The following is a 14,701-nucleotide window of genomic DNA, read 5'->3' on the forward strand; positions in this document are numbered from 1 at the left end:
TGTAAAGCTGACACTTGTCTCGAAATTGGAAAGCTACCTAGTTTTGTGACAAGCACAGTTTTCCCTCATTCAAACTTGGAGAACACCAAGAGGAAAACACACGTAAAGGGAAAAAAAAAAAAAGACAGAAAATCCTTATAATCCAAGGCATTAATTTGCACTAAAGGTGGCGTTTGACGATTTTCTTGTTTTGGTGGAACCGAATTCCAAGCAAGTGTATACAGAAACCTGTATTCCCTTACCAAGGGTAAAAATGCTGTATAGAAGTAATTTGATAATAAAATTTTTTCCAGAAAACAATTCTCTTTCTTCTCTTCTTATAAAGACTATGAGAAATGGAGTGAAACAGGAAAGGACCTAACCTGTGCCAGGGCAAGGAGGAAGGAGGTGCACACGTCCTTTTTTGTCCCCATTAACCGACCGACATACTTCAAATCCTTGTTCAGTTTTGATAAACACATCTTGAATACCAAGACACAACTGGCTGATTGGCACACTTTGAGACATCAAATTCAACATTCACTTTCCAGTCTTTATGGCAAAATAGACCTTAGTATGCATTAGATACATAGTGGAACAGGTTGCCCAAGGAAGTTGTGAATGCTCCATCCCTGGCGATGTTCAAAGCCAGGCTAGACAGAGCCTTAGGTGACATGGTTTAGTGTGAGGTGTCCCTGCTCATGGCAGGTTGGTTGGAACTTGATGATCTGAAGGCCCTTCCCAGCCCTAACTATTCTGTGATTCTATGAGTTAAAGTTCTATTTGAAACCAGGTCTTTAATACTGTCATTTTAACAAGAACCAGTAGGTACTATATCTTGTTCAGACAAAGGCTAAAGAATTAGGCAGAGAATGATAAATAATGTGTGTTGATATTTAACACTTAAATACAAGTCTAGACAAGCTTTAAAGAAACAAAGGCAGAAAGAGAACTCCTGTTATAAGAAACAGCAAGACGGATTACCAATGAGAAACAAAACCAAGGAAGAACTGAGGGAGGGGAAGAAGGAGTGTTTTCTAGCTCAAAGCCTATTCCCAAAAGTGTACGCCTTTATATGATAGCAGCTACTTTGCATTTCATGAGCCTCTTCCTCAAAGCTCCTCTCCTTAATACCTGGCTGGGTATTACAGGAGTATCAATTATATTGGCTCTCAGCATTTTTCACATACAGACATCGTTACAAAGGAAGAAGGAAGAGTGACACAAAATAAGGATGTAAACAATGGGTGAGTCCAAATTGCAGCTATATGTGCTGCTTATCACTTGGTAATGCACCAACCAGTACGTGGGTGCCAAGCTGAGTCATTTCACCACCTTGTCATTTGTCATAGTCAGGACTGATTTGTTTTGTCTTCTGCTTAAAAGAAAGGGAAAATATGAGAAGCTATATGGGCGAGCAACATAGTCCACTTTCCACCAGCTATAGATCTGCACTCCTTAAGCCAAAATGACATGTTCAAATATAGACAGGAAGAGGAATGAAAACAGGGGGAGCAGTTCTTGCACAACATGGAGGCAGTCACCGCGCAGTATCAGGATAGAATATAGCAGAATATAGAATCGGGTCCACTTCAAAACCCAAATACATCTTCTCAAAGGAAAGAAAATCGTGGCGAAGAAAACTGGACAGGTTGTTCACCCACAGAATACACAAAGCTGTAAGAACACTGAGAAATGCAGGGGTTGCTCTGCAAAAACACCTAAAGAGTAAAGAGTCTGATTTCTCCCACTGGTGGAAGACCCAATCTACAGTAAATTCTTACAAGCAGAAATGTCTCTTATTGTGCTCTAACTGCTGACAGTTATCACCTCAAACACACGGCTCTGGAAGGACAGCAGAGTACTGCCACTGGCAGCTGGACGCAGTTGTGTTTCTGGCCTCCCTTTGATACTCACTGTCAACAGATCACTTTGCTGCTAAGGCAAAACAAAAACACACTCAGCAAACTGTATACACAGAACCTCAGAATCAACCAACACAGCAAGAAACTGACAAAACCACAGAGCTACAGAAGAGGAATTCCCCAGGATTTCAAGGCAAAAATAATCTGCCTTCTTCAGTATTTTCCCAGGAACGTTCTTTTGCCTATCACAAACCATTCAGTATTTGAACAAATGCACCCTCCCCAGTATCAGAGAACTTTGACACATGGACATCCTGGGCTCAAAGAAGAGGCAAACAAAGCAGTTTTGAGAGGAAAACTTTAAGGATGGGTGCAATGCATCCATTTTAGCACCAACATATGCTCCTAAGAGCAAAAGAACTCTGTCATAGTAGTATCTGGAAAAGTAGCAAACTTATGTCTCCAAGTCAAATGCTCCTCTGCATTTCAAATGCTGCTTTAGCTCAAAGCCCTCTCCAGGGGCTAAGAGCAGTATGCACCCCAACAGCTCTATAGTTTGACTGCCTGTGGCTTCACCACACCACCATCTTCTTTGAGAGGACAAGATGTACTTTGCAATCTGCTGCATTCTATCCATGCCTGAGTTAAGTCCAAATCAGGTTTGCAAAGCAACTGAAAAGCTAAGAAATTGGAAGATTAACATCATTTCCAAGAAGGGCAAAGCCCATGAATGCCTTGAGACAGATTCACTGTTTCTACATTTGAGCCTTTCCAGTATTACAAAAGATCTCAAAACCATGAAGGTAAAACGGACAAACAGGTATGGAAAGAATGAATCCTACATTTTCTCACTGGCATGCATAGTATTCGTTAGAACTATTAAGTCTGGACTGCACAGGACAAGACAGGTCATTGCATAATAGCACATGTGGGAAACAGCAGGTAGGACCTCCCAGTCCAGTGTAATGATCCTCTGTTAACATCTTAACTAAGGCATGAGGTTATGGTATCTGATGCAAATGAATGTGGAACTGTCCTCAAACACAGGCCTCATTTAACCCAATAAAGTCAGAAAGCATCACTGTACCCATCAAACGTTGAGTCTATACACAAGGAAAGGTGCAAAGATGATAATACAATCCAGTTGCAAACTGAAGTAAGATTGAAGATGTCTCTGTGTGTTTGAGTTATGAGGGGTTTTCAAGCGGCAGTATCACACATCAATTCTTACACTTAGTGCTGCAGCATTTACTCCAGTTAATCTGTTTTGTATCCCATTTGTGGGCAGGTTAAAGACATGCACCATGGGCATCTTCTCATTCTAGTGGCTCCCAAATCAAAAGTGTTATAGACATCCAGTTACATTCCAAACCTGGGCAGAATATGCACACTATGATCCAGAACTGGAAAAACTGAGCTGGCAAGCTCTTTTTGTGATAGCTGAGAAGGAAAATAATTTACTTTCCTGGTGTATGTATGTCTCTTCCATTTAGCCTTGCATGGTCTGTATCACAAGCAGCCTTCAACCTTGCATAGGTTTCTTAGTACTACATGCATGCCATTCTTATATGAGGCATGAGAAAACATGTAGGAACCATAGCCATGGACCATGTGTGCTAAAGCCTAAAACAGAAAGAAAACGCAACTCCTCCACTCAGTCTTACTTGTAAATTCCTTCAGTCACTGCTGCACCCTCAACAGGAATAAGCATTGATCTCTCTCAGTCAAGTAAGCAGCAATAACTCACAGATATGCAATGGAAAGCAGCAGATTTGAACTGCAAGTTAATATACCTTCAAGCAAGCTGCTTCTTTTCAGCCTACAACTCTGCTGCAAGCACACCAAGAGTTAATTTACCAGCTCATAAACTGAGAAATCTTTCTTCAACAGAAAACTGTGCTTTCTTGCTCCAGCCCCAGCCGGACTATACAGGTCAGATGCCCCTACTGATTATGCTGTGCTTCACAGCTTTCCCTTACCTCCTTTTACTTCTTTGCACAGCTTTCTCTAGTTTAAACTAGCTCTCCTAAAAACTCAAGCACCTTTCTCCTTTCACCTGCTCTGTTACTAGACAATTCCTGCATTCCAGCCAAGAGGCCAGCAAGATGGAAAGGGAGAGCTGGCTTAAGGCAAGAGGCTACTCTGCAGCAAAGCAGAAAGAGAGTATTTAAGGCTGGCAGGTCTGATTTTTTCCCTATGTTCAAATACAAAGCTATTTTGGCAGCAGCAGAAGAGACACGTGTAATATCTAAGTGTAATATGTATGTAGACATACTACCCTTTGATATATATGCACACTACCACATATGCTGGCAGTACATATTACATTATGTTTCAGCAACAACTATACGTACAGCACATTCTTCTCACTGTAAATCAGCTTTGCAGACCTCATGTAGGGTACTCATGCTCTCTCAAAAGAACAACTAGGAATTCTCCATACTACCTTTCTAATTACATAATATGATGCAAGAGCTGAAGAACTGTTTGAGAGAGCTTGTGATGTTGAGACTGGAGAGATACAGTGAAGACCTGTATGCCTATGAGGTGGAGAGTGCTTTTTACCATCATAAACTCATAAGCAGGGTTCACATTTTGAAACAAAGCCTGTAGCCAAATTATATAGTGAAAATTCTGCTTATTATTTTTCCTGGTGGCAATGCAGACACCATGACACTGCTGGCCTTGTGTTATCGCCACCAGAAGGGAAGGAAAACACAGAAATTAATCTTCTCCTTCTAACACTTGCAGGTAACTGCTGTTCTCACTGCAGTGTCAACACTTACTGAAAACAGAAATGATGGCAACAATGCTAGGAAGACAAACCTGAGAGGCCATTTATCCTTGTAATTCCAGAGATTACTGCTCTGCACACAAAGAACTCTGAGCTGGTGACTCACGAGGGCAATGAGCTCTGCAGATGTGATGTAGCAAAGTAAATTCATGTAAACACATATATAAGCCATAAGGAGACAATACTACACTTAGAGTACAATTATGGTGCCATTACACAACCCAGGGCACCCTGATTTACAGGGACCGCAATGATTTGCTCCAGCCCCATCCCTGACACAAACTCCCAGCCACTGTGAAGCTGGCTGCATTCATTCCTTCTGATACCACAGGCTTTCACAGAGGGAAAACCATCTCCTCCGAGGTCATGCCCTACCACATGTAGGTCATTTCATGGTCTCTTTCCAGAACAAGGTTTTGCAACGACTGGAACACTACTCCAGACCCACCAGTGAAATCCCCCTGGGAGCACATATCCTCTGGCAGCACTGCACACCCCATAATCACTCAATTCATCTAATTCCAGGTAACAGCACCAGAGAGCACAACATAGTTTACATTCATTATGACACTATTTCTTGCTCAGATGGTAACCGAGTTTCCTTCAACTCCACATCGTGAAATGTTTTGAATTAAATCTCTTTTTCTTTTTTTCAGCTGAAAAGGGGCAAAATTGAAGGCCATCAATGAAACCCACATAAATAGAAGTGCCAGATAAACACGTATTTAACACCAGCACTTGTCTAGCTACAGCAGATTCTCTGGACTAACCACAATCATTACAGCAGCACAAGTTACCATTTGTTACCTGTGAGATGCTATCTTCAAAGCTCATTTGGCATCATTTAAATGCTCACATTACTAAGTATGCTATTTTGGAAACAAAGCTCAACTGGACTCAACTTCAGCTGGCTTGGTGCAGCTGAAGCCCTGTAGAGTTCGGCCAGGCATTTCAAGTGGAATGCCCACTAGCCCAGTCAGAGCTATACAGTATGTTGTATTTAAGGACAAACATGAATTTTCTAGCAGACCCCTATAAAAACCACAATGATAACACCTCCAACAAGATCGCTATGAAAGTGAACTTAAAAGCATAACTGCTAAAGGCTTAAGAACAGCAAAGTGCCCACCCCAACCCCAAATGCTGCTTGAAAACTTACCACAACCACGGCCCATAAAAGCACAAACTCAGCAGCACAAAAATCCTTTGTCTGCTCTGAGGAAGCACACAAGCAACTCTGTACCTAGATATGAGCCCCACTCAGCTGTGCCCAATACCTACTAATGCAAGGGTCTTGTTATGCCAACAGCCTCAGATGGGAGGCACCTGCGTGCACCCTCACACCCCCAACACGATCACCTTCCTGCAACCTGTTCTGCTAAATACTCTTTGGAACAGATACATCTCACTATTTATGCTCCTAAAATGCCCAGGTTATTAACTGGAAATAGGCTTTTATACCCATAAAATCCCAGAGTGGCTTGGGTTGGAAGGGACCTTAAAGCTCATGCAGTTCCAACCCCCTGCCATGGGCAGGGACACCTTCCACTAGAGCAGCTTGCTCCAGTCCTCGCAGCATCTCTGCATTTGCTTCAGCAGCTCCATGTCCCTTTTGTGCTGTTGCCCCAGAGCTGAATCAGGACTGCAGAGGGGGCCTCCCCAGAGCACAGCAGAGGAGGAGAATCCGCTCCATGTCCTGCTGCTCACACTGCTGGGGATGCAGCCCAGGATTCTGGGATGGAAGGGTGCTTGAGCTGAGATTGGGAGCTAGGGAAAGTCAAGATGCTTTACGCTGGCTTTACTCTGTCACACTGTAGTGGATCCCCACTGTTAGATTAATAACCCCTTGGCCAAATCTCATTCCAATCTCAGTGGGAAAAGCAAAAGTTACTTTTACCAGTCACCTACAGTCAGCAGGCAAGAACCTGAAACTATCCTGACAATAAAAATACTGGAAGTGATTGCACTATTTTCCCAACCTATGGCTTCTTCAGTCAGTGTGCATCTCTGATCTGGTCCAGCCCTACATAGTCTCCATACTTCTCCAGCCAGTAAAACTGGAAAACAGAAAACTTTTTGGGCTACGCAACTGAGAAACGACAGGAAAAACCACATTGTTCTGTACAAACTGAGCATCTTAAGCACAAATTCCTATGCTGACAGTTCATCAGGCCTGAAGCCCTGTCAGAATGCTTCGTTATCCACCAGGCTCTTCTTTCTCCAAAGGAAGGAGGCATGAACACAAGGCAAGTGACATGAGCTGCAGGGAGATGGAAGGTAATGAAAGAAAGTAAGGAGAGAACTGAGTTATCCTTCTGTAACTTCCCTGAAGGGTTCATTGCTGATGAAAATCCCATAAGCGGACCATTTATCATATGAGTAAACATACTTGTGGCAGAATTCCTGGCATATCTCACCCGGTCTCAGGGCCTGTTATCCAAGCACTAAATCAAGATCACAGTTCCTTGCCTGGTAGCCTGTGTGGTCTGCAAATCAAAGAGTGTGTAAGGACAAGGCTATGCAGACCTGGGCAAGCGCAATGGTGAGCTAGGCACAGATCACAAAGATCACAATAAAACAACTTGGACACAGCAAAAGCTTTTGCAAACTCCCCTGGTCACACGGAGTGCTAACAGGAGAGTAAAGTTACTACTTTAAGCAACAGAATATTAAGCCCAAAATACAGTGCAGAGATGTTCTCTCAGATTACGCCAGCCTCAAGCTGCTAGTTCCCAACTTCCCTTGGATCTAATTTGATCACTTTGATTATCTTCATCATCCCTAGTAAACCAAACCCTACTTTGGAGGAAAACTCATTATACCCTGAACAGACGGAATGCTTCCAAGACAAATCTCCTCCCAGTTCCCAGGTAGAAGTGAGCTTTCATTACAGGACAGGTCAACTGGGGCACAGAACTGCCCCCCACTCCCTCTCAGAACCACCCAGTGAAGTTGAATAGTAACTCGAAGGGGAAGTAGCCGCTTGGCTTTACAGCCTCCTGCTCAGACCACAGCTGGATCCAGCTTGCTCGTTGCCAAGATTAAACTCCTGCACAAGGTGAGTTTCTCCTTGAGTGCAGGATCTACACAGAGCCCAGTCTCAAATTTCCTCCCAGTTCAGAAGGTGAATGTGATGGGAAGGACAAAAAACACCAGGAAAGAATAAAACCCAAGGGGAATGATTCTGCTGTGTGAATACTTCCCTTCCAAGCTCAGCTGAGCCTTCTGGAGCTGCAGTTTGCTAAGAGAGGGTGGAGAAGCCAAGGTAAGCAAAAAGTTTATAACACTACAAAGTCTTCCTCATTCTTAGCTCCTGCTGACCTACAAGGAACAGGTAAATACACTGCGGGAAAACTCCTTAGGGCAGTAAATCATTGATGGGAGACATTTGCTGATGGACTTATCATGGATCAAGTAACATTTACATCTGAAATTCAGAATTATTTCTCCAGGAGAGAGTTCAAGGACTGTTAACCTAATGGACAACACTTCTGGTGCTAGAAGAGAAGAACATTAACCCTGGCTTCTCTGACAAGAACAAGGTCCTGGCCTCACTGAGTTCATGTCAATGGAGTAAATCCAACTTCAAGAGAGGACCATGTCTTTTTTACAGTTACAGTTTCTAACTTCTGCAGCAGTGTTATAGTGTAAATCCAAACCGCAGATATCCACTTTTTCCTCTGATCTCTCCCTTGGTATCGTTTGCGAACATATTCATTATCTGGCCCTTCTCCAGAAAGCTGTCAGCCCAGGATCTACATGTGGGACTGTGGTAATTCACCCTTCCTGCCTTCTGATACTGCAGCACAGCTCAGCTTGTGGATGCTAAAGAGCTTGGTGCTTGAAGCAAGCTGCTTTTGAAAACAGTTTCTTACACCTAGAATCATAGAATAGTTAGGGTTGGAAAGGACCTTAAGATTGTCTAGTTCCAACCTCCCTGCTGTGGGCAACTGGCCTCAACATCCAGCGTAACAAGAGGCCCTTGACCCATACAGCACATTGACTTTCTTGTTGACCACAACCCAGTTATCAGCTAGTACCAACCCTGGCACCATTGACAAAGGCCAACCTGTCAGACCTACCTATAACGGCTCTCCAGAAGAATTTAGTAAGAGCTGGGCACCCGGAAACCACCAGCCTTTTTAATGCTACGTTCTTCACTTTATCTATGTTTGGCTTGGCAAATTTGCTTCCAGAAAAGCGTATTAGCAGCTTTTCTCCCACTAAGATTACCACAGGTGTACACTTGGTGTGCATTTGGAACTCCAAAATACAGAGCTCTTTGCTCTGTTGCTCAGAGGTGTAGGAGTGATGGGCTGCAGCAGATTTCTCACAGAGAACAGTGCATATTTTGTGCTATTTTGGGCTTTGATTTGTCAGAACTTACCCTGGCTAACAGATGGGTGAGGGGGAGATTGGGAATCAATGCCTATTGCTTTTAGTAGATATAAGTGGATTCTCCAGGTCTTTCTTTTTGAGGTCTAATACTGCTGGTCAATGAATAGTAACAAGCAAAAGCAAGTCTCTTCTTTCTCAGTTCAAGCTTCTTCCAGTTCTTCTAATGACCAGACTGGATACCTGACTGACTTTAACAAAAGATTTTGTCCTGCTTAATTGATAAAGTCATCTTGTCTATCTGCTACTCTTTCAGGGTTATTCCTTTCCTATCCTAGTGGTAACTACTCCCTTCATCTGACTTTCATTTCCCCCAAAGCAGACACTACTCAGCACTTCCCTAGTAGCTACACAACCTCATTTTGCAGCTCCATTCTGCAACTGCAATCAGCAGCTGCTAAAAAAATACACTTTGGAGATCTTGATGTTTGATTTGAAATGTTTTCAGCAACAGAACAGTTGCATAAAGTTGTTTGTGAGTTTATCCAAGATCAATGTACCACTGGGTGTTGCATAGAGGAAAGTTCCCTTCTCACTGATTAAGTTTTACGGCCCTTTTTGGTTTTTAAGAGGAGCCTTGAAGAAGGAAGACTCATTGGTTCATCTACAGCTTTTACAAGATTATTGAAGGTTTTATATGCAGGTTTAATACGTTTGTCATTGCATTGCATGTATAGAAGCACTTAGCAAGCAACCCAGCAGGACTGCTGATTCACTGGGATGGGAAAGACGGGACAGGGTCCATCCCATGGGGACATGACTTACCTGAGGAGTTCTGAAGTTATTTATAGAAGCTGGTCAGGTAAAAGCTGAGCTAAAGCTAGTAAGGACTTGTTCAACAATTCCAGAAATAAACCTACTGAGTCAAAGCTGAACCAACCTGAGGCTGCAGCTTGTCCTTCCGCCAGTTCCTGTGATTCACTGCACAACCCAGTGTCTGCAAGGATGAAGGCTTCACTTGGCGAAGTTACTAAGCGCATACTTGGCTTCAGACTGATTCAGTGATGAACTAGCTCAGTGAGACTATTCTTATAGAAATGAGGCGTTTGCTATTTCAGGCTGCTGGAAACAACCCATCAAATTGTTTCAACAAGGAATAAAGCAACAAGCAGAAAGATGGCCTCCAAAACTCAATACCAAACATCTCCTTCATTCATCTGCCTTTATTAGAGTTTCCCAGTTTATTTGGAAGGAGAAGCCAACAAGTTTTATTCTTGTTGCCCTGAGGTGAATGGCTCCTTTTACCTGTGGTAGAAACACAACATGCTCACGTATAGGTGCACTGTATCGAACTGTGTTCTTATAGGAGGCAAGGATTAACTAGACAGTGAGCACAGGCAGAGGCAGCCTCAGTAAGTGCAATGCACTCCATCAGGAACATTATCTGTCTTTGTTAAGAGCTAGGAGGCTTGATGACAGTGTCATGCTGGAAGACAGAATCAGCAGAAGCCACTTAGCTCATTTCAGAACTCAGAGCCATGCAAAGCCATATACCAAAGAGGCTCCTCTTCACAGAGCTCAACCACAGCTTCCTTCTCACAGCCACAACAGCATTTGATGCTGAACTTTACACTGAATGTTGAAACGGCCCTTCTCATTTCCTGTTACGAGAGGTATAAGTCAAAGCTACCAAAGGAAAACCAACAGCCCTGTGATCCTTCTCCAAGTCCTGAATTTAAGTGACCCTGCACTTGATCACTTTTATCAGCAGTCCCAGGGAAAAGTCAGCCTTCCAAGTGCAAGGAGCCTTCACAGCCACTCCAGACAGGGGTGGACTTCCAGAGGATCCCACAGACCACTAGAAAAAGAGCTATGAATGGTAAATACTTCAGAAGCAGAACAAAACCAGTGGTTGCACCATTCCTCTTTTTATTTGTTCTTTCCTTTCCAAGCAGCAATCAACAGAGCATGAAAAGAAACACTGTGTAAAATTGGTCTTTTCATTGATATTCTTTGTGTTTGTGGGAGGAAAAAACCTCAAACCATTCTAAAACTCATGAATGTTTACTGAGAACTTAAGCGTGCTTGTTCAGAAAGCCATGACGTTTCATGGTATAGCACGAAATGAGATTTCCCACTGCTTTCCACAAACATAACCAGGAAGCACGTGTCACAAGTATAACTCATCACCTGCCTGGGCACCAATTCCCTGCAGATATCACAGACAGCTATCACTGAAGATGCTTTCTCTTAAGCACCCATTGATACCTAAAGCGATGAATAGAGCAATCACAGCTGGCGACTAGACGAGACGCGATTGGTCAACGCACTCTCACTCCGCCCTCCCATTGGCTGGTAGAGGACTGGACGGGACCTTCCTGTTCCCACGACGGAAGGGGAGAAGAGCTCTAGGCCGCGCGAGAGTTCACCCCGCACTCTGGCGGCGGGCGCATGCGCTTGTCACTCGCGGCCCGTGTGCGGAGGGGCAGGTTCGTATGGAGATGCCTGCCGGGGGGCGGTGTGAGGGGATGGGGCCCGGTCCCCTCTATTATAAGGGGTTGTTATGGGCGTGATTGTGCTCTCTAACCCCTCAGGGGCCTTCCGACCTCGAGTTCCTTCTGCCAGCTGCCTCTGTGTCTGTGATAATGTCTCTGGCATAAGAGCGGTGCTTGGCCTCCGCTGGCTGCTGTAATGCATCTGTTTGGGGTTATTTAGAGCTGTGTGTCACTGTATTAGCACCATTATGAAGTGTGTTGGTTATGGGTGTATGTAGAGGTAAAAGCAGCCCGATTCTCTCACCTGGACACCTTTTGGGGGTTGGTTTTGACCCTGCATTGCACTCATCCTGTTCTCAACCTATTTCTTAATGCTCTTTGCAGGCAATTGAATAGGACACAGGCTTCCCAGTGATGACCAGCCCATAGCTGAATTGTGCTTGTGCTGCTAGGGGACTTCAGTGTGCTGCTGGTGGGTCAAGGCATGTTGTGAGTCAAGCTGTGCCTCCTTCATTACACTGCTCCCTGTAATAATGACGATATTATAGTGAAGGCAGGGATGGGGAGCCATCCAGTGGGGACTCAGGTTTGTGGGGTGATGGTCACGCTCTGGTGAAGCAGAGGGATGAGGGCCTGGTGGCTTGGGGGTTGGCCCACCTATGGGTGGGCAAATCCCTTGGTGCATGGAATGTTTTGGGATGGGAGGAAAGCAAAACAGGTCTGAAATTAGGGTGATGAGCACTGACCATTGTCTTTATGAGTGCATTGAGATGGGTAGAGGTGAGGGCCAAGCTCCTCCAAGGCAGGGACCCATAGCTGGTGCTGTGGCAGCTGGGGGTGCTGTGTACAGTGGGGCTGTGACAGCCATCATTCCGCTCCAGAGCGAACAGTGGAGGGACACTGACCCAGCTGGGCTATGGCAGTGTCACAGTGGTGGGCAGAGGCTTCAGTGCCCACCTCTGAGCTCAGCTGGGGTTGCTGGTGCGTGCGGGGCGTGGTGACGGATGTGGGAGGGAGGCCCCAGGGAGGGCTGAGCTGCTTCCCCTGCCTGTGCTTCCGTCTGCCCGGCGGAACCCAGGCCTGCCCCCAACTGGAGGGGTCTCGGGGGAAGCCCAGGGATGGGGCAGCTCTTCCACGCTGTCCCTAGGGAAGCTGGTGGGTGCCTCTCTCCTCCCCTCATCACCTGGGGCTGCTCTGTTAGGAGCTGTTCCCAGATGGGGAAGCTGTAAGGATCGATCGGCATCGCCATTCAGCATGGATCCTGTTAGGCTCTGGAGTGAACATGTATCCTAACTCTCCTTTCCCACCTAGGTGATCCCAGAAGATCCTCCTTGCTGAACTCAAGGGCTGATGTATCCCCCTTCCTTGCTCCAGTGTCCATCTCCTGCATCCCAGGTAGGCACACCCTAAACTTCTCCCCATACCATTCACTATCCGTGAACAGCAAAAACTTTTCACTATTACTAAGCAATGGCTTGCTTGGGCTTCACCCAAGCCCTCTTCTGTTTGCCGCAGCCGGTTGATCCCTGGTGATCCCGCTTCTCCCTCCACAGGATCCTTTCCCCACCGTCGGGAATGAGGGTGTCTCCTGCCCATTGGCTCTTGGCCTCGCTCGCCACAGGTACGCATCTGGTAAAGAGCAGGAGGGCTTGAGCTGCCTCTTCCTGGCAAATACTGGGGAGGTGGGTGCAGAGAAACCCTGCTGGGGGTGATTTTGGGGCTGGGATAAACCCCAGTGAGCTCTGGGGGCTGAGGCCTGCTGCAGGCTAGTTCCTGCTCTCCTGATTTCTTCTTTTATCCCTTATTCTTCCTGCTGGTAGGAGAGGTTTCAGGCTGGCGATCGGCAGCTGAGCAGTGTGGTGCCCGCTATGGCTGGTGAGTGCTGGGGAGTGAACACTCTGGGTCTGTCCCCTCCCCACCAAAACATGCAGGTGCCCACCTGGGTGCATCCATGTGTCATGGTAGCAGATGTTTTAGAGGCTGGGGTTGTTTTAGGGGGTTGGGGTGAGATCCCATCTGGATCTTCCTATCTGGAGGTGTCCTACTGATGCCATTGGAAGCCCCCTCCTAAAACTTCCCTATGGTCTCCCTGGCCCTGCAGGTTGGTTTAAGCGGCTCCTGCACAAGCCCAAGCGGAGATCAGTGGAGAACAGCCTCAACACCAGCCATTCTGCTTCCTCATCACCTTCCTCATCCTCTGCTGAGAGCTCCAGCTCTTCTTCCAGCATGAGCCTGATCCGGTCCATCCGCCCATCACCCATGTTGGTGTCGGACATCACCGCCTCGGGCAGCGCCCGCTGGGCTAAGACCTATGATGTCTGCATCTGCCACAGTGAGGTGGACCTGGAGGTGGTGGAGGAGCTGGTGTCCTACCTGGAGGGTCAACCCGAAAGCTTCCGCTGCTTCCTCCAGCTGCGGGACGCGGCTCCGGGCGGCGCGGTGGTGACGGAGCTGTGTGATGCTGTGCAGAACAGCCACTGCTGGGTCATGCTCATCACCCCTGGCTTCCTGCAGGATCCGTGGTGCAAGTACCAGATGCACCAGGCGCTGGCTGAAGCCCCGATGGCCAATGGGCGCACCATCCCTGTGCTGAAGGATGTGGATCGGAAGGATTATCCGAGGGAGCTGCGAAACCTCTACTACATCTACATGAAGGAGAACAGCTTCAGCCAGATCAGGGACACTGTTGTGCGCTGTGAGTACATCACTCTGACAGTGTAAAGACCATGTCGATTTACTCAAATGGCTTATTTTAAGCTTAACTGGTTGCTTATGGGGCTTATCTTCTGCCTGTGCAGATCTCCAGGACCTGTGCCGGAGCTCCATGAGCACAACGGAGTAGTGCACAATGGATCTGGATGTGGCCACATCCCAAAGGACTTTGGAGCAGGCCTGGGAACTGAACATGGACACTTGCCTGCATCCCTGGAGGACAGATGCTCATGTCTGTGTGGCCAGACCCGCCTCGGAGGGGACAGGGACATCCTGGTCCCTACTGCTTATTGTGCCAACACTAAGCTCTGATGTTCAGAGGCTCCGGGAGGCGGGGGGGTGTCTTCAAGGCTCCTGATGGGGCTCAGACCCTTAGTAAACTGACACAGCGCCTGTCCGGCCTTTGCACGCGTTCTCTGGGACAATATAAATGCACAAGTTTGACATTTTGAGTTAGTTTTAATGTTCCTTTCACCTCCCTTCTTGTGGGTTCCAGTGTAGTGGGGTTAAGCTTAAGACTC

At 46.3% G+C, this 14,701-nt stretch overlaps 1 protein-coding gene across 1 annotated transcript; it reads left to right on the forward strand.

The window, feature by feature from the left end:
• Positions 1–13,018: 13,018 nt before the first annotated feature.
• Positions 13,019–14,310, forward strand: TIRAP (TIR domain containing adaptor protein; the record flags this gene model as incomplete). The annotated part of the gene is made up of 4 exons (XM_080631603.1): positions 13,019–13,089; positions 13,289–13,343; positions 13,570–14,163; positions 14,267–14,310. Exons 2-4 carry the CDS (start codon positions 13,337–13,339, stop codon positions 14,308–14,310), a joined length of 645 nt encoding a protein of 214 aa, XP_080487729.1. The 5' UTR covers positions 13,019–13,089; positions 13,289–13,336.
• Between the last annotated feature and the right edge of the window lie 391 nt (positions 14,311–14,701).

This window comes from Psittacula echo (genome assembly GCF_963264785.1).
Source record: "Psittacula echo genome assembly, chromosome: 18".
Taxonomy (NCBI): Eukaryota; Metazoa; Chordata; class Aves; order Psittaciformes; family Psittacidae; genus Psittacula; species Psittacula echo.